General features: G+C 40.0%; 1 protein-coding gene across 5 annotated transcripts in view; it reads left to right on the top strand.

Annotated features, from left to right (window-relative positions):
* FAM171A1 (family with sequence similarity 171 member A1) overlaps positions 1 to 23,838 on the top strand; it is a 98,374-nt gene extending 74,536 nt beyond the window's left edge. For all 5 annotated transcript variants that reach the window (XM_056336486.1, XM_056336483.1, XM_056336485.1 and 2 more), the window contains 4 exons: positions 1,748 to 1,924; positions 16,416 to 16,532; positions 18,971 to 19,085; positions 19,747 to 23,838. In XM_056336486.1, coding sequence (XP_056192461.1) covers positions 1,748 to 1,924; positions 16,416 to 16,532; positions 18,971 to 19,085; positions 19,747 to 21,451 — 2,114 coding nt within the window. In that variant the 3' untranslated portion in view covers positions 21,452 to 23,838. The remainder of the gene's footprint in view (positions 1 to 1,747; positions 1,925 to 16,415; positions 16,533 to 18,970; positions 19,086 to 19,746) is intronic.
* Positions 23,839 to 27,238: the final 3,400 nt, after the last annotated feature.

Below are 27,238 nucleotides of genomic sequence, written 5' to 3'. Positions count from 1 at the left end.
GGGGACAAGCATCAATCTGACAGAAGTTATAGGTGCATGGCAGAGGCAGTGGATTTAATGATCAGGGATAATGGAACAGCTTTTTCCCCACTGATTCTCTCCTCTATATCTGTCTTTTATATTCTAAGGCTGGAAGGGGATGATACTGTGCACCGTTGGAGCATATAATATACAAATGCTTGGGTAGGCTGGCAACCTTCCCCTGTGCCCTAGCTGAAATTCCAAGCCTTATTTTTCTGTTTTTTCTGTTAGCCGTGTGGCTTTCTTATATGGCCATCTTCAGAGTGTCTGTTTTCTCAATACTTTCATCCCTCCGGAAGATAGCTTTCTGCCCCTCTGTTCGCAGTAGATCAAAGCAGTGTGTATGCCCTTGCATGTCAGCAATGCAGCAGTGACACTTGCCTTGAAATCTGGGGGAAATGTGCATCAGAGTAGATGCTATAGTAAATAAGCCACATGCAAAGTTACTTCTGGTTATTTTCCATGTCTTCAGTTTGGCACCTCTTGCAAAATCCAAAGAATTTAAAATTCTGAGGAGTTTTGTCTTTCTTTTCCCTTCCTTTTGCCACCTGCACCTCCACCCCCTACCCATGCCTTTCCTGGTAGTCTTAACTTTGGTGAGCTGTTACTTGGAGATACTGAATTTAGTAAGGGCAATCGCTTGAGACTTAACTGTTAAGAGAAATCATAAAGGTCCTAATGCTTTCCTGCTATTCCCTCGAATGTACTCATCCTCATGAGCACTGTTGCTGAGGTACTGCAGGTTCCTAAGGACCTTTTGTGCCTCAGTGTTGCAGGTGGCATACCACTGCTGGGTAGGAATGTGCTTTTGCAGGTACTTTACACTGATGTAAGGCACCAGGATTACAGGAGGGGTAGTACCCTGCTCCCTGCCAGCCAGGCACCCCTCTGCCTTCCCTCAGATTAGCCCCACACCAGGATGAGTGGCTGCGTGACCCCTGGAGCCAGCACAAAGGAGAGGGCACAGCTGCTGCTCGTAGCAGCAATGTGGACCTGTATGGCTCATGCCCCTTGCAAAACTAGAAGCTCCATCTCTTCCAGTTTAATCTGCTACTGCTATTGTTTTGAGCTCCAGATCTCCTTGGTTTTAAACCTCAAGCATTTTCCCCCTGAATACATCTATATGTCTGTGGTATTTCATCCCTGTCACTGATTCATTTGGTTAAATGGTTGAAGGGATAGAATGCTTTTTCAAATCATACTGTCATGAAATAACATCCTTTGGCATGCAGCTTAAACATAAAGAATAATTATTATCTTAACACAGATAAGAAGATAACACTGTGGGTCCTAGTAATCCATTTACCTTGGTTTATTTCAGTGAGACGCCAAAGGAAATACATCCTGGCATTCTTAAACATAAGGTGGATCATCCTTGCCCTGTCACTGCATGTTTGGGTGTGTGTTAGTTATAATATGGGCATGTGAGATTTTTTTTTTTTTTGCCATGATTATGGCTGTGATATTTATTTAAGATGAATTAAGATGAGAAAATATATGCAGGAGATTTTTGTATTGGAGTTTTCTTGTCTTCAGAATTTTCCAAAATTAAGTGAAAAATACAGAAGCATATATGTCTGTCTTGTGAATTTTGTAAGGCAGGGTTACTGCTACCATCCCTTGAGAAATATGTTGGTGCAGTACTGCAGTGTTGAACCATGTGGGTGTGTGTATCTTAAATTCTGGGAAATTCTGTAGTCACAGTGTTCATTCATTCTCTTGGTAGGAAACAGCACTAGGTATGACCTCACCCCTGTCACTGCAGTCAGTGTTCATCTCCTCAACAGTGATGGGACTCCAATCCCCGTGAATGGCCCCATCTATGTAACAGTGCCTCTGCCAACAAACAGCAACTTGAAGCACAATGCACACGTTCCAGCGTGGAGGTTTGACCAAAAATTTGGTAGGTAACATCTCATTGTGATTCCCTAAATGGCTTCGTTTGTCTGAAACTAATGTCTCACTCATTTATGACGCTACCATAGTAAGGTCTTCACTGTAATGTACAGAAATCTGCTTTCTGTCTAAAAGGAGAGAAGAGTTTTATTGATAAAGTAATGCAAATATATGTATGTATGCAAATATACTTCAGTAGCATTGTGTGCCACTTCTAGACAAAATCTTTTGTAAATGTACCATTTTGCAATTATTAAATATTTTATGTAAAAAACATCTTGAAAGAACTTGATTTCACCTACAGACTGAGAAACAGAGACACATATTCACTACAGCATTGAATTGGAAGTCTGGAGAAATGGAAACTCGCCTTATCTTTGCCAGCAGCCAGCTTTGGTCCGTCTCTTGTCTAGCTCAGTTTCCTGCCTGTCAGATAGGAAACATAGTACTGACTGCTTTCATAAATCACTTTAAGATTGACTAATACAATCAAAAAGGAAAGTACATGTGAATAATTAAAAAAAATTATGAAATATTTTGAAAAGACAGAATGACTGATCAATATGAGCTGTAAAATACACTCAGTTTTGTACATTGCAAGATAACGTTTGCTATTGTGAACAATAATTTTTCCAGAAATATGTGGTTTAGGCTCTATTTCTGTTTTGGTTTGTTTTTTTTCATTGCTAGCTGGTATACCATGCTGGCTGGCTTTACACCTTCGAAGTGTAAAGGATTAAGGGGTGCATAAGTCTTGTCCTGGTGATTCCCCTTCAGTTATTGCACTGTGCCTACTGAAGTATGTACCAGATGATTGTTAAGAAAAAGAAGTGAAAAAAGAAGAATGGAAGGTGAGAAAGGTAGATGCTGGGAGGAAGGGAGGAAGAAAAGAAGAGTCAGAAATGTGGATCTGTATAGACAATTTGTGGGATTTTGTCCCTGCAAGGCAAATGTTTTGAGCCAGTTTATGATCACATCTAGAAGTAGAGCAATGAGCATGAAACCAGTGTGTTAGAGGAAGGGGAGGGGAGGGAGGAAGAGAGAGGTGAAGGGGGAAATAACATTTTTGCTTCCTTCCTGCCTCTGTTTACTGAACAAGGCGACGTATTTTCAAACAGCATGCCTATAAATCTTTTGTCAGACTTCAGCTGTATTAGAGAGTAGAGCAGTAGAATTTAATGAAGAATAAATCTGAATATGATATAAAAGTGAATAGTAGAAAAAAAGTGCAATGAATGGATTCCCTTAACTGTGGAAACAGCACTTTTCTTGCGGTGCCCTGGCATTAAGTTTCACTACGGTTTTCCTGAAACTGGTTTTGATGTGTGATTCTAGAAACTATTTTGTTTTCTCTTGTTCAAAAAAAGACCAGGAAGACTAACTCATGTTTACTTTCTCCACAAGAAGCAGTCCATCCCCCTTCCTGTCAGCTGTGTTATAGCTGCAACCCGCCTCACTGCTGGTTACTCACTGCTAGTGCAATGATTCTGATTTTGGTTATGGAGCTTTCTCATTTATGGCCAAATTTCCGTGCCCCTGCGGTGGGGCCACAGAAGCTTTCTCTTAGTATGGAATATGGGGTTTACTTTTGTATATAAAAGCCTAGTTACCCTATTGTGTGCGCTATCTATTAGTATAGATCAATACAGGTTAGTTAATTACCGTGGCAGGCTTGAGGCTTCCAATCTTAAGACAAGCCCAGCCTTGTATGATTCATGCCAAACTGCTGGAGAACTTGTGTTACTGGAAGGGGAAGGAGTGAGGACCACTAAACAAAACGCGTCTTTGTCAGGCCACTTAGCTTCACAAAGCCATGGAAAGGATGGTATTGAAGACGTTATGCTTAAGCTCCAGCTTACACTTCAGCTGAAGTAGGCATCTTTCTGTGCAACCAAAGGTGTTGAACAAAGATGCATTTAAGCTCTGACTGCAGCATGCCAGTTCTAGCAGAATTTTGGCCACATCCCAACCAATTTAAATTACAGTAGCCTAATTTAATAAGTAGAGCAGCCACTCTCTCTTATGCAGGCTACATTAGCAGCCTAAGGGCTGTCAAACTAGCCATATGTAGCGTGAACATGGTGGTACCCTGTCATTCCCCATCCCCATTGTGCTTGGACTGCGAAGGGGAGAGGATGGGTGATGACTGGGATGGCTCCATGCTGAAGAAATCCTTAACTGGCAAATAAGTTTTGTATCCCATTTGCACTGCCAGACCTGTGCCTTGTCAGGATAGGACCTCTAACCTCATTATTCTGATTGTGTCTTTCATTTCAGGAGCTGCTTTTTTCAGTGCTAGTTACGTTGCAGTCTCTCCTTAATAGATTTTCAGTGGCTTAAACTTTCACACTTGTATATGAAAACTGAGTAAATGCCAGAGATGGAAAACTAACGCTGTATTACCAGGCAATAAGGCAAGGCTTCTCTCTAGTGTGTGAGCAGTACAGTGGATGCTTGTTCGTGCAAGCTATTGTTTTTGTTTAGAGTCCATGCGGTTGTCGTCATTACTGCATGAGGTATAATTTCTGCTCTAAAAAGCAGAAATACTTTTCACTTTTAGAGCGGGGAGTGGAGAAGGGAAAGAAATACTGCGAATATATTTTAATCCTTAGAATCTCATGTATTTTGCTGAGCTCATGATGTACTAATATAAACCCAGTGGCATCTGATTGGAAGTGCAGAGATTTTCATAGTTTCTACAGGAATTAGGCATATTTGCATATTACAGCAGCCAAAAATAATTAATGGCTTTTTAGGATATTTACCATAAACAGTCTGTATTTTCATGACCTCAGTTTCTGTCCTTGAGAGATGACTGGGGAGAGAAGGGGGAGAAGTGGCATAGTCTACTTAAGGCTGAGGGTGGCTCCATTGACACTGATGAAACACACAGTCAGAAAAAGCAGGCTGACATCAAAATAAGACAATCTGCTGCATCTATTTTATACTGTTCCAAATGAGATTTTTCATTACAAAACAAACTCACTGCCTTGCACGCATAGCAAGCAAATTAAAGCAGTAACACCTTTTTGAATAATTAATAAAAGGAAGAACAACTGTCAATGCCCTGGCGAAGTTTTAAGGTAAACTAATACATCTGACCTTGCTCTTGTGTTGGAGATGCACTCCTCCACCTTTCTCTGCAGCATCTCTTAGTGTTGGTAATAATAAGCACAGATGCATTGATGTTACAGGGATGTGTACACTCAAATGCAACTTAATCATTCCGTATCATTGAGATACCCATATCTCTTGTGTTTCACACTACTGTAGGAGAATGGTTTTACTTCATAGCACACACTTAAAGGCTTGAACATAACAAGATGGGGATTCTCATTTTTATAATCAGGATTGCTCAGTGGGGTTTTCTGGTTTGTTGGCTTTTTATTTCCCCCAAGCGCGGAGTCTTCGTTTTTCTCAAAATCTGAAGGGGCTGAAAAACGTTTGGTTTTTTCTTTATCCATAAACAGATGGTTGGGATCATGGCTTCCTCCCTGTGTATTTGTCTTGATAGCAGTAGGATTTACAATATATTAATCTCTCTATTCTTGGACACCACATTTCTATTCAGGACTTCTTTTTAGCCTTGTCCTCTTCAGTCAGAAATTAATACTGCAGGTCCCAGTAGAAATGAAACTTTGTACCTCCTGTATCATTTCCAGCTCCCACCAGCTGGACTGAATAACACAGCACTTGCTCAGCTGTATTCTCCTCAGCCCCATTTAAATGTTTTATGCTTTATGTTAAGGTGTCTGTTTTTCGTTGGACTCAGTGAGAAAAACTGAAAGACCAGCATTCTCCATCTTAAGCCCTCAGTTTCATTCCATGTGGTATGGAGGAATTATGTTGCACCTAGACCTCTAGATCCACATCTACAGCTGTATGAAGGACTTCAAAATATTACCAAATATTACAGAGTGCATAATATGGAATTTGGATTTATTTTTTGGTGACAATATTGATGCATCTGCTAGTTTATTAATCCCACCAAGTAACAGGAAAATATTTCCAACACTGGCAAAGGCCTCTGGGAGTGAAGGAGATAAACCTCCACCCTTTTGCTCTTCCTTCTTAAAATGTGTTACTTCTCATGCACTATGTGCAAATGAAGTTCAGAGTACTGTTTCTCTGTTCTTCCTCCTCCCTGAACACTTGGTGTACATCTTTGACGTGACCTTGCTGTCTCTAAACTACTGGCTTCTTCACAGAGGAGGATGTTTCCCCAGTGCCTGCAATCTCAACCATGTTTTAATGTAAAGCAATGGCAGAATACGGAGAAGAGTATCTTGAAGAACTCTTTTTATAGCTTTATAAAGCATAATACTTTATGTACTCTGCTGTGCTTGGTCAGTGCTTTCTGATTGCATTTAATGCCATAATAGATTTCTAAATACATTTGGAAATCTGGTACTTACTTTTTCTGGATGACGTCCTGCCTTCAATGGTAGAATTTCCATTGATTTTTTGTAGAGTCAGAATTTCCTGATGTTCCTTTCTCAGCAAAATGGAGATAATGTTTTCTGTGCTCAAAAGAAGCTGTGATGATAGGCTCATGTATAAACAGTATTGGTGCCTACTTAAACTTGACTGCAGTATGGTTTTGCTGTATTTTGTGGAGGTAAAATGATTCTTGGGTTTTGTTCATAGTGTTTATAGGGAAAGAGCAACAGCTGCTGTCAGGCAGAAAATGTAAGCGGGTTACTGTACATCGACCTGTCTAGTTCACTGCACATTATTTGTAAAAGTCTTTGATTTAAGCTTCCCACGTGGTAGCAATGATAACCCATCCAAAGAAAAGAATTACTTATATTTTCATAGCTTAAAAATAAAACATATTCCTTTTTGGTGTGAATTTGGTTAACTTCTGATTGCCATCACATTCATACACTGCATGAGAGATAGAAAATAATCATTTAACAAAAACTTTTGCAGTCTGTTGTTAGATCTGACACTGGGTATGAGTACATGCCTCTGAGCTCAGACAGATGGCCTGCATTTGGACTACACGCATCTGTGCACATGACCTGGGTCTTCATGCACTTCTGTGTGGGTTTTATTGGGTTTTCTACATGTGAGGAATGGATGTTTCAGGAAAACACACACCCTGCTCCCAAAAGGTTGAATTTGATATAATCAGATCCAGAACATTTGGTTCTAGATCAGATTAATTGGTAATATTTATTTGCAAATTACAAGGAGAAAACCAAACCTCCACAAAATTCATAGTTACACTATTTCTGTAGTTCACAAGTTCCTTGACAATTTGATTTTACTTCCTTTTTTATCGCAGCTGTAAAGGTTAAATTATTCTTAAACACTACTGAGGAATACAGATTTCTAACTAACTGCTCTCAAAGAATTTCATATTTTGTGTGTTGCCATAGAAATGGCAGCTACCAAACCCAGCTTTTTACCACGTATGACATCTACATAATAGGTGCAGATATAATTGCATAGTAGTAGACAGACCTCAGCATTGAGAGGAAAAGAAGCTCTTCCTCTGATGCTTCACTGTGTAGCTCACTGAGGTATGTTCTCACTATCGTGATTCCTCTGGAGCGGTGTGGTGGATCACAGGAGGCAGTTGTGCTTGTTTATCAATATGTAGGTTGATTTTTAAGTGGATGTTGTGGTTTACATATGCGAAAGTGATGTGAATGGATTATGCAATCTCTCCCCATCTTATATACCATCTGAGCTGCGTTTTTGGCAAAGCAGACATGGTATGGCATGATGGTGGAGCTTAAGAGGATGCTGAAGTATAATCGGGTTGGTGCCAAAGTAGCGATATATGCAAATAATCTACTATTATGTAGCCAAGGAAATAAAACTGAAAACAAATAGTGTGGCTTCTGGGAACAGGGTTTAGTAATGGACCTTCCGTTGTATCACGTAGATGGCCCTGTTGCTCCACCTACAGAGGGCATGCAGTAGGAGGTGGGAAGAGGTGGACATCAAAATATCAGAAGTGGAGAAAAGACCATTGTTCTTGTGCAGCTGCTTGAGTTGGAGAGGACTTGGAGATCGGTGGAAATAGAGGCAGGAGTGCTCAGAGCAGGAGTGTGAACTCTCTGGGTGGGGCTGGAAGAGGCTGAGGAGGACCTGGGCCAGCCTTCCTCTGTGGCCTTGGGGATGGTAGGTCAAATCTCTTGTGTGTCTGCTTCCAGTTCCAGCCTGAGAAATAGAAACTGAATGTGAGCGTGATGTGAGGCTGAATGAAGGAGAAGGCATGCAGTGTTTTGAATTGCCTTGTGCTTTTATTTATTACTTGTTCTAATAATTTTGTCAATAACTGACTGAATGTGATTAATAATGTGATACAGCGAGTATTAAGGGCAGCATCTTTCACATATACCAGTAACTAGCAATGGTGGTCCAGCAAGCATAACTAAGCTTTCACTTTTGAAATGCAATTGTTAACCAGTAATTATGTATGGAAGTAGTTTTCTTTAATAGTCTCTTCTGTTCTGGCATTCTGGAAGGAACTGCTAAGGGGACCAAAGCAATGCAAGCAGTTCTCAGTGTGCCCTGTCTTCTACCCAGACGTAATTAAAATTATTAAATAATGAAAACTGGCATGTTTTTTTGTTAAACGCTTGATAGGTGATGTAGGAGTAGAGATGGCAAAGACTACACAGCTTCTCAGACACAAGTAACAAATTGAACCATTAGACTTCCTTGCAAAAATCTTCAAGGTATGATGTTAAAAGCTTTTCCCTTAGAGTACACCAAATAACGGTGGTGCTGCTAGAACAGTAGCAGGATTTAGCCCTGGAAGACTTGTGTAGCAAATTCTGTAAGAGTGGAAGAATAATGAAGGTATGAGCTCAGAGCAAGGACGTTTATTTTTTGATGTTGCCTAGCAACTCCAAAACCAAAATTGTAATATTAACTTAAATGCTACAAATTTTTAAACCCGTGTGTATTGGGGGATGGGGAGGAGGAGAGTAATCTCTATCAATATTCAAGAAGGAATTTTTCAGCTTCCACTGTTAGTGCCTTCAGCATTTTAGAACATGAACAAAAGTAAAACCAATAACCCCATCCTTTTGTAGTAAAACTTCCTGTGCTGATACAGATTAGAGGTGATTTTTGTTTGGAAGAAGTAATCTGATAAGCAGCTTTCAGCAAGTAGAATGAAAAGCTACAATTTATGTATGTCAGAACATGCTTTAGGAAGTTATTTTCACAAACTTAACCTTGATTAACTCTACGTTATAACATTGCCATTTGAAGTGTCTAAATCAATTACTTCTAGGAACACTGTTAGTATGCTTTGAATATCATTTGCTGTCTCACACTCTACCTGATAACAACCTGCCTCATTCCTTTTGACACATATATCTCCGTTTAACTGTGAATCTCTGCCTAAGACATCATAGACATCACAGAAGAAATCCATGCTGAAAGAAAAGCACTTCTTAGTAAGGAATATTTATTTAAAACATCTATGCTATTAAGTATTACAGTTAAAAGTATCTTTCTTTCCAAAATTCTTTTGTCCAGGGTAGATAATCTTCTGAATAAAAATAAATTATATAATGGGATTATGCTTAATTTGCTTTCTGGCTAATTAAATCCTCTTATTTGTCAAACCTATTGGATGGAAATAATTCATGCTGTAAGTAGCACAATTTTAGTTCCCTGCTTGAGTGGGATTGGATGATCCCATCACCAGATACAAGAAACAAAACAAAAAGCAAACAGTATTTGATCAATGGAAGAGTTTCCTACCAAAAGCTCACATGTAAAAGTAATTTATGGAAAAAAAGCACCATCGCTACCGTATATTTAAACACTGACAATATTTTGACTTCATGACTGTCCTTAGGGGAAGCTGCTGACTACAGCACGCTCCTCTGGCAGTCATTTACCAGAACTGTTTTGATCAGTGATAGGAAGAATACACAATCAAAGTCCTCAGGAGTCACTGCAGCAGTAATGATCTGGGAGGCTCTGAAATGGTCAGCTTGGAAAGTTAAACCTGAAGTAAGCAGTGTTGTACATCCTCCCAGTGAGCAGAGTTCTGTGCTGGAGTGCCATCGTGCAAACTCCCCTCACAGCCAGCACACAAGAGGGGGATTTGTCTCCTTTCTTCTTGGCTTTAATAGGAGTCATATGCGTGTCTCTAGAGCAGATGGCCTGGTGTGGCAGTCCTGCCTGCATGAAGTGCGGTCCTGCCTCACGTAGGCCAGTAGGAAGTTTGCCGTTTGCTTGGGCTGGAGCAGCATGGGATTGTCAGCGTGCATGGTCTCACACATGGAAGCCAGAGAAGCATACGATTCCCTGGATTTCACTGCAGATTAATTTAAAATAATAAGGTCTAGCTGTAAAATATGGAAGTAATGTCTTATTCAGAGGCATCGTGCATCTAGACTACAAAAACAGATCCATTTGTGCTGCCTGGATCCAGCAAGCTGTCACATGGAGTAGTTAGTGTCTTTAAAGACAATAGGACATCTCTTTTTTGGGCAGACTGGCTGTACGTGCAGCAACATAATTGTGCAGGGAGATAGTTGAATAGCTGTTCTGTAATGGCTTTTCTGCAGTAGCTGCCCATCTGGACACTCTCCTTGATGAAAGTGCCATTTTTCAGTCTGATTTAGAAGTAAACTAAATTAAATTACAAAAAGACATTTTTAGTGCGGCATGTGTGTTGAAACGGAGATTTAATGTGCAAACCTTTTGCTGTTAAATTTACTTATGATAACACGTTCTTGCCCCCATTGGCAAGTACTAAAAGCTGCCTAAGATAAATAAGCATGTTCATCAAAATCAAACTTACTGCGAAGTATTAAGATGCTTCTCTCTAGCAGAATTTATTTCTTCTGCTCTGCTGAAATCTTCAACCGATATTCGGGTATTGTTGCAGCCAGATGTAGGTCAGCTGTCTTTTATCTGATTGGGTTTTGATTTGTATTTCTTTTCATGTACTTTCACTTTTGCATTCTTTGTAGTATTAATGATGTTAGTTCTCTTACCTTGCTTCCATACACAACAAAGGAGGCTGGGTAGCTGCTTTATAAGCTTTTAAAGAAGAAATTTGTTAAATGACACCATTTATTCCAAAAAGTCAGTAACACTAAATATAATTTTGGTGAGGAAAGAGTTAAGAAACATCTTGGTTCTCCTCCTGTCATTAGTTTGAGCCAGGAGACAGCTCCCCTGACTTGAATCCTGGATCAGCATGTTGGCTCCGCTGAGTAGTAATAGAGGAAAAAGAGGAAGAAAAATGTAAAAATGATCTATAAGCAAGAATGTCTCTATATATAGAAGCTTTCCGTGAAGCATCAGACACTCTTTAAGTATTAATGGCAAATTGGCCCAAATCATGCAGTGCTTACAAACTGTACTGAACTTGCTGTTTCTACTCCAAAGATGCATTGACAAGTTTTCTTTGGAGCTACACAATCAGTCCCAAACAAAAATGATCAGTTCCATTACATGCAGTTATGTGTACTGCTTTTTATTTATAATCCTGTATTTCTTGTTAACTGTTACTGCACATCACGTACAAAACTGAATAAGCAGTGAAGCTAGTTGTTTGTGCTGAGTTGGGCGGGGAGGAAGTAGATGTTATGGGATATTGGGAGAGTAACAAATTAAATTACCATAACACAGCCATGCAGGGGGTAAGACCTCTCTTCCCTCCTAAGTCCTTCTGCTTAGTTCTCCTGCAGTTGTAATCCTGCCTACACAGGGAAAAAAAATTAATACTGCTTGCTCTTACTCCATTTGCAGGGTAGGAATGGACAGAAAAATGGAAGTTCTTTACTCACTGCCCCTCGCTCTCCTCCCTTGCTTACAAGAACAAGTATGTGAGGATGCAGAGCGTAACTAGCTGCATTTTTAGAACAGGAAAACGTCTTGTATACTGCTGCAAGGAAGAATCTGGGATGGGATAGGGAATTCATTCTTAAGGCTGCATAGCAATGAACTCTTGCTTACTCAAGGCAGCTTGAAACACTAGGAGTATAGCCAGTAAGTACAATGCAGTTGGGTTTTGCTCCATAGAAGGTCCGACCATTAGTCATTACAGCAAGGCATTGCATGTAGGGATCTACAAGAACACTGCTTGGTGTTTAATGATAGTTGAAAAGCACCAGGATATTAGAACCTATAAAGGATGTAATATAAGAGATACCTGGAAATGCCCCAGTGGATTTGCAGCATACTGAAGGCACATCAGTTCCCTTCAGTAATACTGTCTTGGCTTTCAACTATTTGATCACACAAGAAATGATACAGGACTTCATGTTTCAACTGTTTCTGCTCAAACCTGTTCTGCCATTGCTGTTCTGAAGGACTGAGTTCTTTATTCTCTTCATCCCACCGCAAGGAGGGTGCTCTGTTTCATTAGTGGACTATTGGTAAGAGATGGTAGCATTATAAGAGGTGGGTTTATCACCAAAGTGTTGGACTATGAAAGTATTTAAAAAGGTTGTGTACCCATTGTTCCCAGGAACCTGCACTTGGTGTTGTCCTGATGAAGGAACTTGGGACAGTGTCATTTCAAAAGTAATTCTTTTCTGGCTGTCTTCACATCCTAGTGTGTAGGGTATGGTCAAGGAAAGCTTTGTCACTCTTCTTTAAAGATGACCAATATTGAGTATATCTGTTACACTTTTGAAAGTCTTACCTGTCCATAACAAAGTGAGGGAATTCCATTTTTCCCTAGTGTTAGACAGACCAATACATTTCCTCGATTATATCCAGTGATTAGCAAAAACAGGTGACTTAAACGAGCAGAAGGCAATGATGAAACCTGACTGACCTTGTGCAGTAGATGCTATTGTCTGCTTCCGTTGCAAATACCGGGATTCCTTTCATTGCTAAAATATGAGCAATCTGAGCTGTTGGTTGTTTGGCAGGATGGCAGCTGAGCTCTGCTCCCAGCAATGAGTGCAGCTTCTGTTAGCTTCTTGATCGCTGCATTATGCAAGCACAGTGTTACTGGGCAAAAGGCTTTTAAAGAGACATTAGGAGGATGGCGTTCATCAGAATGCAGTGTGATGTGAATAAGGCAAGCTGGACGAAAGTTCCCCCTAGTGAGGGAATCAATAATAGCTTCTGCTTAAGGAGGTAGCTATAAAAATAGACTACAAAGATAATGAACTTTGCTTAATTATGTACGTATGCGTTCTGCTTGTGTGTGTATTTAGCAGGCTTAGAGGTAGTAAGAGAAGTATGGGAAGCATGATGAATTCATCACCCAGGTCCTTCCATTCTTTTTTTTAAATCAGCACTTTTATATCTTTTCTAGTCTTAACATTTTGTTTCACATAGTTGCATTCTTGTTATCTGAACCTTGCAGAAAAAAAAATTACAAAGTTAAAGCTTACAGGAGTTGTCTTACCAAATGGCATTTTAGGCACAAGACAGAAGCAGTTTTTGACTCTATGGGCTATTTTTCATCTTGTGGTTCAGAGCTATTAGTATGACATCCTCCCCAAAAGTGCACGGGTAGAAAATCTGAAGGGATACTGGCTGTCTTAGTGGAAAAAATGAATCTACTTCTCCTAGTTTTTCCAGAAACTTCACACATAACTGTGGACAATTCCATTCTATTATTCCTGATAAAGTTTCCCTAAAAGAGGTAAACTAATGGCTACATCAAGGTGTTCTGATACGACAGTTATGGATGCCATATGTGCAAATCTGTGCATACAGATTGTCGTCCTTTTGGTAGTGTGAATCAAAATTACTTGTCTTGTGTGACCTTCTTTAGGGTAGCAATAGTTGTTATTTCATATACAGACTGGAAATTATACTTGGAAAACTGAAAATTACATCAGTGCGGTAGTTTGACCCTGGCTGAATGCCAGGTGCCCACCAAAACCACTCTGTTGCTCCCCTCTTCAGCCAGACAGGGGAGAGAAAATACAACAAAAAGCTTGTGGGTCGAGATAAGGACAGGGAGATCACTCAGCAGTTACTGTCATGGGCAAAACAGACTCAACTAGGGAAAAATTAGTTCAATTTACTACCATTTGTATCAGAAAAACACTTTTCCCCCACCCCTCCCTTCTTCCCAGGCTTAACTTAATTCCTGATTTCTCTGCCTCCTCCCCCCAGGTGGTGCAGGGGAAGGAGGAATGGGGGTTACGGTCAGTTCATCACAGCTGTCTCTGCTGCTCCTTCCTCCTCACACTCTTCCCCCTGCTTCAGTGTGGGGTCCCTCCCGTGGGAGACAGTTCTCCATGAACTTCTCCAATGTGAGTCCTTCCTGTGGGCTGCAGTTCTTCATGAACTGCTCCAGCGTGGGTCCTCTGCAGGGTCACAAGTCCTGCCAGCAAACCTGCTCCAGCACGGGCTTCCCAGGGGTCACAGCCTCCTCCTCCATATCTACCTGCTCCAGCGTGGGGTCCACATGCTGCAGGTGGGTGTCTGCTCCACCATGGACCTCCCTGGGCTGAGGGGCACAGCCCGCCTCACCATGGGCTTCGCCAGGGGCTGCCGGGGAATCTCTGCTCCAGTGCCTGGAGCTGCTCCTGCCTCCTTCTGCACTGACCTGGTGTCTGCAGAGTGGTTGCTCTCACAGTCTCAACTTGCTGGTGCAGATTTTTTTTTTTCCTTAAAAGGTATCCCAGAGGTGCTACCACTGTCACTGATTAACTCGGCCTTGGCCAGTGGCATGTCCATCCTGGAGCCAGGTGGCATTGGCTCCATCGGACGTGTGGGAAGCTTCTGGCATCTTCTCACAGAAGCCACCCCTGTAGCCCCCCACTATCAAACCCTTGTCATGCAAACCCACTACAGTCAGTAATGCCTTTCCCTTGTTGCCCGCAAATTCAGTTTGGTTGCAAATACAGCCACTATCTGGCAATAATAGTCACCTAGATCTAGAAATCCTCTCAAACATGTATTTTTCTAAATGTTTCACTATATTGAGATGGGTTTATGATTAGCCAGAGCTGGTGGACTTCAACGGTGTACTTACACAGGAAAAATCAGTCGTAGAGAGGAAATAAAGAAAGAAAGAAAGAAAGCTGTTCTCATCTGTACAGGCTTTGCACAGATGGACAATCTAAGGAACACAGAGGAAATCATCAAGATCTGAATGGTATTTAAAAAACAAAACAGCAACGGCATCTCTTCTGTGTGTTCTACACAGAGCTGAGTGTTCAGGTGGCTGTCGTCCACAAATGCTCATGCTTAGTCCTGAGTGATGCCTGGGGAAAAGCACCATTTCGGGAATTACATGTAGGAGACTATTTAAAAGGAATCACAAGTACAAAATTCAGCTTGCCTTTGAAGTAGGAATTTGAAGCTTAGCGAAGGAAATAGAGCATTCTGTCCCCCTTTGCACAGAAATACAGAGCTGCGCTACAGAAGTGCAGAGGGGTTTATGCCTTCTTTGTACACAGATCAGCTGTACTGGTAGCAGCCACCAAAGCATGTGAAGAACCTCCATAGCGAGTTAATGCCTTCTGTTACGGCACCCGCTGGAGATGCCAAGCTAGGGCTGCAGCTCTGGGAAACGCTGCTTGGTGCTGGGATGGCTTCCCCGTGGCCGTGCTCAGTGACTAGGCCAGCAATTCTGTGTTTCATTCAAGGAGAATGAATACGGGAGCAGTTTGCAAGCCATACTGGACATCTGATATATCAGAAACAAAGGTGAATTTTTTCTTTTACAACCCCAGAATCAGAGGTCTTAACGAATTACACAAGGGTTACAGCTGATCCAGTTGTAAAGGTTTTTCGTAGCCCAGTTCTTGCAACAAAATTTGTCTTCTGAAAGTAGAACAGTTCTCAACTAGTGCAGATTGTCAATCTGGACTACTTAAAAAGAACTTAAATACATTGTTTTAAAATTGTCAATCTTATTAATTTTGAATGATCATTTGATAATTCTAAAAAAATATTACATTTCCTTTGAGAAACAAATTTTAAAAAATCATCATCTATTACTAAACAGTGTTCCTGGATGCGTACATATTCTGAATGGCCGATGTTGCTGAATCAAAGTGATGGTGCAGCTTAATTCTATGTTTATTGGCAGTAACGTTCATAAACTTGTTTTCTTTATAGGAAAAATAATATTTTGAGGAAGTATTTTCTTCAGTCTTCTAGAAGTTGACAGCCAGAACTGATCAAAAGGTGGTGTGCAGAGCTCACATGTGGTCTGGGAGATGTGACATCTCTTGAAATACAGCTTTCAAGTGGGCTGTCTGCATATAATCAGCTTCGGGAATATCCTTCTTCAAAAAGGGGGAATCTAATATGACAATAAGTAATTTCTTTTAACCCTTTTTGTAATGGTTTTATTTAATCTTAAATAGGTTTTGTGTACAAAGCTTCTGAGAAGGCCACAGGGATGGCTGCCTGTGGGAGCTCTCGAATGCCAGTGACAAAAAGGCATGATCTCCCATTTCACAGCAATGCACACAACCCCTACAGCACATTGATAGGCTTTGTTACTGCTCCCTTTCCCACTCGTTTGCAGAGGAAGGTGCACATATATCTGTAACACCTTCCCACACCCTTTACATTTACAGGGACATGGCTGAAGAGTAGTTTGGGCCTTGTACAACAAGAAGGAAATCAGTTGACTTGGACTTACATTGCACCTCAGCTGGGCTACTGGGTTGCAGCTATGTCACCTACTATCCCAGGTAAGATGGAATTTAATTTTAGTGATATTCGCAGCACAGAGTAATTATTTATTCATATATAATGTTTATATTTTTCAGAATGACCTCATCTGAGATGCCACAGCTTGATCAATAATGGATTATTAGAAAACAGAAATCTGAAAGTAAAGGGCTAAAATCTTTTGGGGATTGTGGGGGGCAACTCTTGTGCTCAAAATCTGAGTCATTTCAATGGGAGACTTTTTAAAGTGTACCTGTTTTGATACATTTATGTCACCACTTCTTGGTAGAGCCATTGCTAGAAAACGAGGAGACCCATAATATCAATGTATTGGTGTTCCAGCAGGTAGAAAAATACACACTGTGAAGTTTCTGTAAAGAAACTCCCCAAAGAGATGGATTCACCTAAGGCCAATGTCACCCTGGGTTAGACATTTACTAATGGATTGATTAATTGCAACTTTTTTTTTTTTTCCTTTACTCTGAAGATGCCCATTTTGCCCTGACTATATACTTTGTATCATCTTGATGACTGATCAATTTATACCATGAATAACTTGGCATAGAAGTTCTAGGAAGCGTATTAGCAGAGTGGTATTAGTAGATGAGCTGACTAGTTGCCATCTGCAAGCCTCTTGGCATAACTGTAGAAAATGGCTTTGAACTAGGCATTATATCTACTTCTGTGCCTGTGGAGGTTATCAGTGTCGCAGCTTGCTCTTCCTTGTTTCTGTCTGTGGCTGCCTCTGATTTCTTAGTATTAGTTCTTCGACCACCAATAATCAGAGATATCTCTGTGTATAGACAAGCCAATCAATCAAACAAAAAAAAGCTCCTCTTACAGCTTTTCTTTATTAGGTTTTCTGGATGAAAACCAAATACAGTAGAAATGAAAACATTCTTGCCTGGGCTGTGTAAGCTAAATAAACTATAGCTAACCAAGAAAACAAACTCTAACTTGAGGACTGTTTTTAAAGTCTGCTTGTATATGCCATGAAGTTGTTTCATGATATGCAGGCTTTTTATTTGAGTTTTTATTAAGTGAAACTGCTGGAATATTCAGTTGACTCATTGATGAACAGAGTTCAGAGGCAGGTGCAGATCTGAATAAGCTATCATATTGAATTTAATGGAATTTTACAAAATAATGGTACTTCAAGAAAAAGCGACTGCTCTGAGCCAGACATTTCACAGTTCAGCTCTGTTCCAGGCTGCAAGGAAGTAATGAAACTGGGCCTGTAACTGAGGTTAGGAGGCCTGTAACTCAACAGGAGAAGGCTTATTTGTCCTTGCAGCTTTAACTAACTTAACCAGCAGAATTTCTACTTGTATTTTATTTCTCATTCTTTCTGAGGGATAGATCTGGGTTCCTAAAACTTTGTTACAATGAGAACAATGTTTTCATGAAAATTCAAGTGATTTATCCTTTCTTCTTTTTGCTTAATGTCCTGAAGCAACAGTATCAATCGGTTCTGTAAAGTAAAGGTAGTGGTGGGACACAATGTATAAATACTTACGTTTCCCAAATGCAATATAGTTTATGTTATTTTTAATGAGATTAATGACTTTTTGCTTGTTTTATCTCCTCATTGGATCTATTTGATTTCTTATCTAAAAAATGCACAAAAATGAGCTTTGTATTCCTAGAAGTGGCTCTACAGACCACTCAATATCCAAAGATAAGGTTTTTACAAACCTCATGATCTAGAACCTTAATGTTGGCCAAGTTTGCTGTCCTTCACAGTGCCTGCATGTTACTCTCAGCTGGTGCTGTACCTCCTTGCCTGAAGATGAAAATTTGGGCCTTTATTTCAAAATCACGACAAGGATTTTGCAAACGAACAGGGTTACACATGCATAATTGTGAAGGGATGCTGTCCACCTGTGTGCATCATTTGTATGTTAGAACATTTACTAAGCATTATTGAAACCTGGAGCTAAAACACTGTTTCACTAGTAGCCTGTCTTTTAAAGCTGCTGAAGATCTGCTTGGCTTGGCTCGATCTAGACTTCAGAGCACCAACACATCTTCCAATGAATGCACTGTTTAGTGCAAAGCACCACAAATTTTGTTGAAGAGAAGTTGTTGGCCACAGTGCTGCTACATGTACAGTGCTGGAACGTGCTGTGATGGCTTTTCTCCACTGATGAGAGCTTTGGTGCACTTTTAGCATCAGGACCTGGAAGGCAGCATTCACTGATCCATGCTCCCATTGAAACTAACTATATGATAAATGATCTATTTAACCTTGCAGTCATGAAAACCAGCACACGCTTTCTCCACAACTTGCTCCCTTCTCCAGAGATGGTCTGCTCAATAGACACCAGGGCTATGAGCAGTGGTGTTGCTCACTTAGCACCCTGATAACAAGGGAAGATGTCCCTCTCTTTGTTTAAGTGTCGTTCCTCTTCTGTTTGCAGGTTATTACAGGTCTAAATTCTCTTTTCTGGCCTTCCAGGTCCCGTTGTAACACACGACATTACCAGCTATCACACCATGTTTCTTTTGGCAATTTTAGGAGGGATGGCTCTCATACTTCTAGTCTTGCTGTGTCTGCTTTTATATTATTGCAGGTAAGATTCACCATCCTGGCTACATAGTTCATGTTGGCAATAAAAGGGGTTTTGCGCTCATGATATTAAAAGCTTTTGTATTGAAACACGTTTAATTTGGGGGGTGGGGGGAAGAAGCAAGCAATCACTTGAAGAAGAAAGAAACAGTGAGAAAAAATTTCATACGTTCCTAGTTACGTACAGCGTATATAATCACTCATTGGGTAGGATGGTAGTTGAATGAATCACACACACCTGTACCTGTGTTTTCTGTGTAAGATGTTCTTAAAACCTCCTGTCAAACATGGGCATAGGTCCAAGATCTCTGTCATTGTACCTGTTAAGCATTCGCAAGTGATCTTTCTATTAGTCTTATATTAAAATGTGTGTTAAACTTCTATCAGCAAGTGTATATTAATGAGTGATTTTGTATTTGCCTCCTCCAGACATTTGCTCCAATTTGTAATTGGTGCTTGAGATATTTCCCAGTTGACATTACTTATTCTTTAATTTTATCTTTGCTGCTGGGATAAGCTTTTAATTGTTAGGTTACGTAATAAAAGCTCAATTCCCCTAATACTAATCACTGTTTTGAAATCTCCCATTAAGACACACTTGCTGCTCTTGTTTCTGTGTACAACAGTCATAAATGTGTAACTTCTTTTGTTACCGGCTTTTCTAGAAGAAAATGTTTAAGACCACGTCAACATCATAAGAAACTGCAACTTTCAACAGCGCTGGACACTTCTAAGAAGGATCAAGCAACCTCAATGTCCCATATAAATTTAATATTTTCACGTCGCGAGTCGGAATTCCCTGGCGGGTTGTCCGTTGCTAGCAATGGACACACTGAAAACTCAGGTGCAAAGGAATTAATCAGTGCTGTCCACATGGAGATGGTATCACCTAGTGGAGAAGCAGATATGCATACACCTATGCTCAAACACTCATTCAGTACTTCACAGGAGTTTAGCTCCCGTGAGGAGCTGCTTTCTGAGAAGGAGAAAGACAAGAGCAGAATTTCCTTGGATGACCTGACTCCCAGTGGGTCTCTAAGAAAAGACTACCATAAATCAGCAGATAGTTTTCCTTTAAAGACAAGAAAATCTACAGAAACAGCTGAAGGCTATGAGTCCCCTATCAAAGACGAATATAGGAGAAGTTATAATGCTATGCTGTCTCAGCCTTTATTTGAAAAGCAAGAGAGAGAAATTCAAGTATCTATGAACCATATTGCTACTGGAAGCAAATACAATATTCAGGAACAAATATACCCCACACCTTCTGCCCCTGAAAAAGAACTGCTGGACTGCAGACCTGCTGATTGTATGATGTCTCGTTCAGTTGATCATCTTGAAAGACCTACATCTTTCCCTCGACCAGGTCAGTTAATCTGCTGCAATTCTGTTGACCAAGTCAATGACAGTGTTTACAGAAAAGTTTTGCCTGCACTGGTCATCCCAGGTCATTACATGAAATTGCCAGGAGAACACCCTTTTGTTAGCCAGCCACTGGTTGTCCCAGCTGACCAGCAGATTGATGTAGAAAGACTTCAGGCTGAGCTTCCTAACCCTCACGCACGGCTTTTTCCGCACCCCCCGCAGCAGCTGCAACCCCAGCAGTTAGCATCCCAAGCAATATCTCAGCAGCATTTGCAAGATGCAGGTGCAGCTGAGTGGAGTCAACAAAATGCTTCCATGTCTGAATCTATTTCCATTCCTGCCTCACTTAATGATGCATCCCTGGCTCAAATGAATAGCGAAGTGCAGCTTCTTACAGAAAAGGCTTTGATGGAATTAGGAGGTGGGAAGCCATTGCCTCATCCTCGAGCATGGTTTGTTTCTCTAGATGGACGTTCAAATGCTCATGTTAGACATTCATACATCGATCTCCAAAGAGCTGGTAGGAATGGGAGTAACGATGCCAGTTTGGACTCTGGTGTTGACATGAATGAGCCAAAATCTGCCCGAAAGGGAAGAGGAGATCATCTGTCTGCGCCACAGAGTCACCCACCAGTGCAAGAGCACCAGCAGAGAGAGCGGAAGGTTTCAGATAGCACAGCTTACACACAACTTGTGTACTTGGATGATATGGACCAAAGCGGCAGTGAGTGTGGAACAGCAGTTTGTAGCCCTGAGGACAATGCTCTACGATGCCTACTAGAAGGCACTAGTAAGAGAAGTGGTGTGCAGTTGCCCAGCCTGCAGGAGGAAACAAGAACTGTGGATACCAAACCAGAGCCATTAACTAGTCCTGAACACAGAACATCAGTTCAAGATGAGGAGGAGGAGGAGGAGGAGGAGGAGGAAGATGACCAAGGTGAAGATAAGAAGAGTCCTTGGCAGAAACGAGAGGAAAGACCACTAATGACTTTCAATCTGAAGTGAGCTATTGTGAAAATCCACCATTCAGTGGAGTATAAAATTGCCAAATATTCTTTCTGTGGAAGTGCTTGATTTTTTTTCTTCTTTTTTTTGTTGTGGAGAGAAAAGAGAAAAACAAACTGTGGTGAGCAACATTTGAAAGAACTTTTAAATGCATTACTGTGTAAATGTTAGAAAAGAATTAAAATCATTCCTCTGATTTAACAGCTGCCTCCGGTGAGATAGCTGAACAAAGAGTGTGATTGTTATTCCATATACTTGATATTGGTCATCCAGGATGTTGAAAATACTGACAAATTGTTTTGGTTAGTTTATGACCTCAATCTCCTTATGAATGGGAGCTGGTAAAGCTTTTGTTTCGTAGGCCAATTTTATGTTGATAATGCTACTGAAAGTATCTTAAAAACAAGAGTTTGACACATGGTGTCCAATATTGTGCATTATCTCAATGAAAGGCTATGCATTGCTGCTTTTAGTAATATTTTGCTTATACTATGCTTTTCTTAATTTTACAAGTTGGTTGTAAACATTTTATGTCCTTTATTATAAACTACTCAGCAATTTATTTTAATGAAAAACTGCAGGAAACTTGAGTAGCATCCCTTAGCATTGAAGCCTTTTTATGAAACCAAACTGAACTTTGTGTCGACTAAGATTCCTCTAATTCTGGTCCCATTTACTCAAAGTGCCTTTTTTACAGTAACAATGAACAGTCCCTTCTTTTGCTAACTCCTTTTAATTGACCCTACTTGGGATTTTATAAACTTCTGAACTTCTACCTTTTATTTTAAGCTGCATGCCAAGAGTTCCATTTTGTGCTGAGCATTTCTCATTTCAATACAGTGTATTCTGTAGCTATCATGTATATTGTGGATTCTGTTTAGCCAGGATAGACTTAGAAGACATTTTAAAGGGCCCAGAGTAGCCAAGAAGATAGTTTCATTGACTGTATATATTGTTAGTTTCCTCTGGAATCATAAGAGCTAATCATGCTCATATAAAGTGAACTATAGACCGAGCAAGTGGACTGAATGTGTCTAGAAAAATTTTGAAAAAAAAAAAATAATAATAATGTACTATCCAAAAGTGCCAGAATGACTCTTCTGTGCTTTCTCCATGCAGAGCTGCTTGGTTATCCAAAAATTATAATTGAAAATAAACTGCAAAAAATATCTTTGTGGATTTTTTCCTCTGTTGGTGGTTATCACATTATGTTATTTAATAAGAAAAATACTTTGGTTTCGCTTTTGCTGTGCATATTTATGCTTGTGTGACTTACTTATGCAGCCCTCATGAAATTCAGTCAATACTGAAATCTAGATTCCTTTTCAGAAAAGCATCCTCCCTATCTTGATACAAATGTAACTGTTTACTTAAGTGTCACTGAAGACTTTGGAAATGAAATCCTGGTATCACAAAAATTCTTTATGGAGTCATGCTTGCTGTGGGACCAGTTTTCTTCCTGAGATTTCTCCAGGCACTCACACTTCTTGCACACTTCTCACTTCTTCATGAATTCAAAGAATGGAAAGTATGTGACTTCCACTCTTGTGGAATCCTTCCTATACATTCAGTTTATCATGTTTCATTGAATTATTTTTACACAGCATTAGCAGCAGTCACGCTTAAAAAATTATTATGTAATCTCTAAAGTGATTACAGAAAGCATTACATAGTTCCTATTTGATTTTTAATAATAAGCCTTGACTTGGATTCATTGCTCTTTTTTTCAGTAGATTTCAAGGTTTTCTTAGGAGGCCAATGTTGTAATTTCTGTCTTACTGAATGTCTTACCTGGGAGTCTAGGCTTGAGCCAGCAACTGAATCCCGATTTCTTAGTTCCCAGGCCAGTGCTCCTCTCCATCCACAAAGCCACAACCTCTGTTTTGTTTCGATTCATGTTTGGAAGTGGTATGTGTTGTGAAAGAAATCTAAAATAATATTTGTGGAGTGCACTGAATATTAAAGTTACTGTATTAGCAGTAAGTTATGTTGTACTCATCACATGCATTCCAGGTCCTTTCCTGTTCTGTTTGGAAATTTTGCTGCTGACCACAGGTGAACTGGCTCTGGGGTCTGGGTTACTTATTCTCGGTCAGTGCAAGGTCACTGAACAGAAAAATAGTACTTTAAAGGAATAGTATTTATCAGATGTCAGTAAGTTCTGGTAATACAGTGTGACTTATTAATCAGAATGCTGCATCAAGTAAACATTCTGGTTAAAACTTCCGCATACTAGAATTATTGTGTTATTTAATTTTCAGATTTCTGTTGTCTTAAATGTGTCAGTTTTACTTACATTCTTTTTCAGATTCCTTTGCAAAGTTTCCATCATTATTATCTTGTAAAGTGAGATTGTTGCTATTAAATTGCAGTGGTTTGTTTCTTTACTTGTGTTGGTTTTATGTTCAAAACACATAGTTTGATGGTTTGGTAATTTGTGGTCCTAATAGAGCAAATATATTTGAACAAACGCAATGTGGGCATTGTACAAATCTTTTTTAAAATAGCATTTTTTAAATTGCTGTAATATCACCAGCCATATAATAGTTTGATTTTGCAGAATATATAGTTTATGAAATGCAATTCTCAGTGTATCCAACACATCTAAGCCACATAGATCAGATGATGGGTTGAGATTAGAATGTGTCCATTGTAAAGACTTTGCTTAATATTACAGTCCAGTGACAAATTCTGTGTTTTAATTTTCAAAAACATACTGAGGAAGATGCTTTGATAAAATATAAATAAATGTTGTTGCTTATATTTTGCAGTTGCGCAGAGAAGCAAGTACCGATAAAGCTTCTAAAATAGAGAACAAAGTATAAGTTGAATAGGTCTTGGCATCAGCAGCTCCAAGTGATCTTAGCCATGTGGAGGATAACCTAGAAAAGCAGTTGTTTTCTTGGGGTTTGATGGCAAGTATTAGGGGGGGAATGCAAAAGATTGTAATCACAAAGCTTACAAAAGTAATGAAAATATCTTGGCCTTTAAAAATTACAATGAACAGGTCTTCAATTAATCTATCAGCAATCGGGATTTTCAAATGAATAATGAGTGAAAAAATAAAGATAATTTTTAAATCATAGATTTTATTATCTAAAGTCCATTCAGGTCCTAGGGCCTATGAAATGTTAGGGCTGTTGGGAGTTAATACACTTACTAAGCACCCATTCACTTCATGGTTGTCCCCCAGCTCCCACTTTGTTCCTGCTGAAATACTTTCTTCTCAAAGCTTATTCAAGTGTCTGTAAAGAACCTTGTCTTACTGTGATAATGACCTTTTATTATTTAAGTGCTTTGTCAGGATACCAGCATGCTAAATCCTCTACAAATACAAATAGGGGAGGGGAAATGGTTCCTGCCCAGACCATTTGCAACATAACACATTACACAAATATACAAAATCGTGGTACTGAGCTTAGATGAACACCTTACAAAGAAACCGCACCATCTGGGAATTGCTCATGATGCTTTTCTCTCTTACAGGAAGGATTGAGTAGGTTTAATAGTGTGAATTAAGCACCCTTGAAATACCTTGGCAGTATTTTCATTTTCTGCCCTTCATTCTATCCATGAATGCTCTGGAGGACCAATTTCATTTCACTATCCTAGACCAACATGGTTGAAACTGGCAAGAAATTGCATGTCCCATGTTGGGTTTAGCCTATAGAATAGTACAAGTGTCAATGAGCGAGTGTTGGATTAGGTATTTACTCTTTATCTAGGAAGGTCCCTAGTGGGCCAAAAAGGCATGATTTTTTTCTTAACTATCAATAGGCTTTAACCTGGGGCATGGTAGCATCCATCCGGTACATGCATGGACTTGGCCAAACGAGAAGTCGTCTGTTTCCTTTTCTAAAATGTATGGGTAACAGGTAAGTTGTGGGGTTTTTTTCATCAGTGCTGCCTTTTGGTTCTCTTTAGCATTTGAAATTCTTGAAGTTGGAATACCTGCCACCTGGTGGGGAACTCTTTCTCCATACATATTGTGTATAAAACACGTTTTATCATTTCAATATAAGCACAGTTTATGACTTCAATACACCAGGAGGCAGTTGGCACAAGATCATCAGTTGTTTCATGGGCTGCTGTCTGTGCAAGTGTGAAGATCCCTGTCGGCTCAGGAAACCCTGCATAGCATCTTGGCTGGGGCAGTATTCAGCTTATAACATCTTCATTTCAATCAAAATGTATCATCACTGATGGCACTGTAGTGTGTTTTAAGTGTAAATGTCCCTGTTTTCTCTCACCTCATCAATAGTACCTTGGTTTTAGGTTAAAATAAAATAATTGTAACTATTAATTGTTTCAAAACTTGAGAAAAATAGGAGCAACTCAATTGTTACTCTTTTTCCTGTTCTTCTGCTTACAGACAAACGTGGGCTGGCAGGTTCAGTGCTAACCGTATTCGTTATATGTGATATATGATACATATAATACGATGATATATACACACACATAATACTTTCATGATACCATGTTATTTTCATAAAATCATTTAGGTTGGAAAAGACCTTTGAGATTATCAAGTCCAACCATTAACCTAGGACTGCCAAGGCCACCACTAAACCATGTCCCTAAGTGTCACGTCTATGTGGTTTATAAACGCCTCCAGGGATGGTGATTCCACCACCTCCCTGGGCAGCCTGTTGCAATGCTTGACCACCCTTTCAGCGAAGAAATTTTTCCTAATAGCCAATCTAAACCTCTCCTGGCACAACTTGAGGCCATCTCCTTTTGTCCTGTTTCTTGTTATCTGGGAGAAGAAACCAACCCCCGCCTGCCTACAGCCTCCTTTCAGGATATAAGTGATATTTTCATTTCCAGGTTGCAAACCATTTGGAATTGGAGCTTCGGGCAGATGAGTAGGCAGCAGCCAAGTGCCATTTTCAGACTAGAGGAACATTTTTTTTTATGTTACTTGTGTAATTCCAATTGGTAAACTGACACCAGGTACTGTCTTCTATTTGGCAGTAATAACAGAAAGGGTATCTAGTTCTTTTTAGCAGTAATCCTCTGGTACCCACAGTTTTAGCTTGCAAAATGTGGCACCTGGTCTATTATCACTTAACTGAAGTACTTCTTGTTTAATTGATACGCTTTTCTTCTAGGAATAAACAGTGCCAGTTATTATGCTTGATCATTTCATATCTCTTCTGCCTTGGAAACCTACAGCCACAGGGAAGGAAAATGTAATAACAACAGGGAGGTATAAATGAAATACTTAACATTTATTTTTTTAATTCTGGAGAGGACTTTGTGTTCACGTGACTGGAGATATGGACTTCTGAATAAACCCAACTGAGGAATGGTCCTGCCAGGTTTGTATTATAAAGGTAGAAAATGGTGCTTGAAATACTGCTGTGGGATGAGAAATCCCACTTTCAATGGAATGGCTAGTCCTGCTGCAAGAGATGTTGGGCATCAAACCTGGAAGAAATCAATTCAAAGAGTTCCTGTTACAGTCATTGTTTTTTTAGAGTCTTAGTGATTTAGTGGTTGTATGTTTTTTAAGGAGGTTGGTGATTTAGTGGTTGTATGGAGTTTTAAAAGACCTCGGGACTGTCTTCTCCCCTGCCCTTACCAGATTTTCACCAGCACACTCCCAGCAGTGTTGGCCCCGAAGCTTCTCTCCCTGGGTAGAAACCCATTACTGTGCCACTCACATTACTGTTCCAGCTCTGGCTGCGGCATATGCACCACAAGCTACTCCAGGGAGATTCTGTTCCCTACACCTTTCTTCTGGAAGTTTTCTATCAATAAAGGAAGGGGCCAGAATCCCGTCCT

The sequence above is a fragment of the Falco biarmicus genome, chromosome 4, assembly GCF_023638135.1.
Source record: "Falco biarmicus isolate bFalBia1 chromosome 4, bFalBia1.pri, whole genome shotgun sequence".
In the NCBI taxonomy this organism is placed as follows: Eukaryota; Metazoa; Chordata; class Aves; order Falconiformes; family Falconidae; genus Falco; species Falco biarmicus.
The sequence above is the reverse complement of the archived record's forward strand: the minus strand, read 5'-3'. Positions and strand labels throughout refer to the sequence as shown.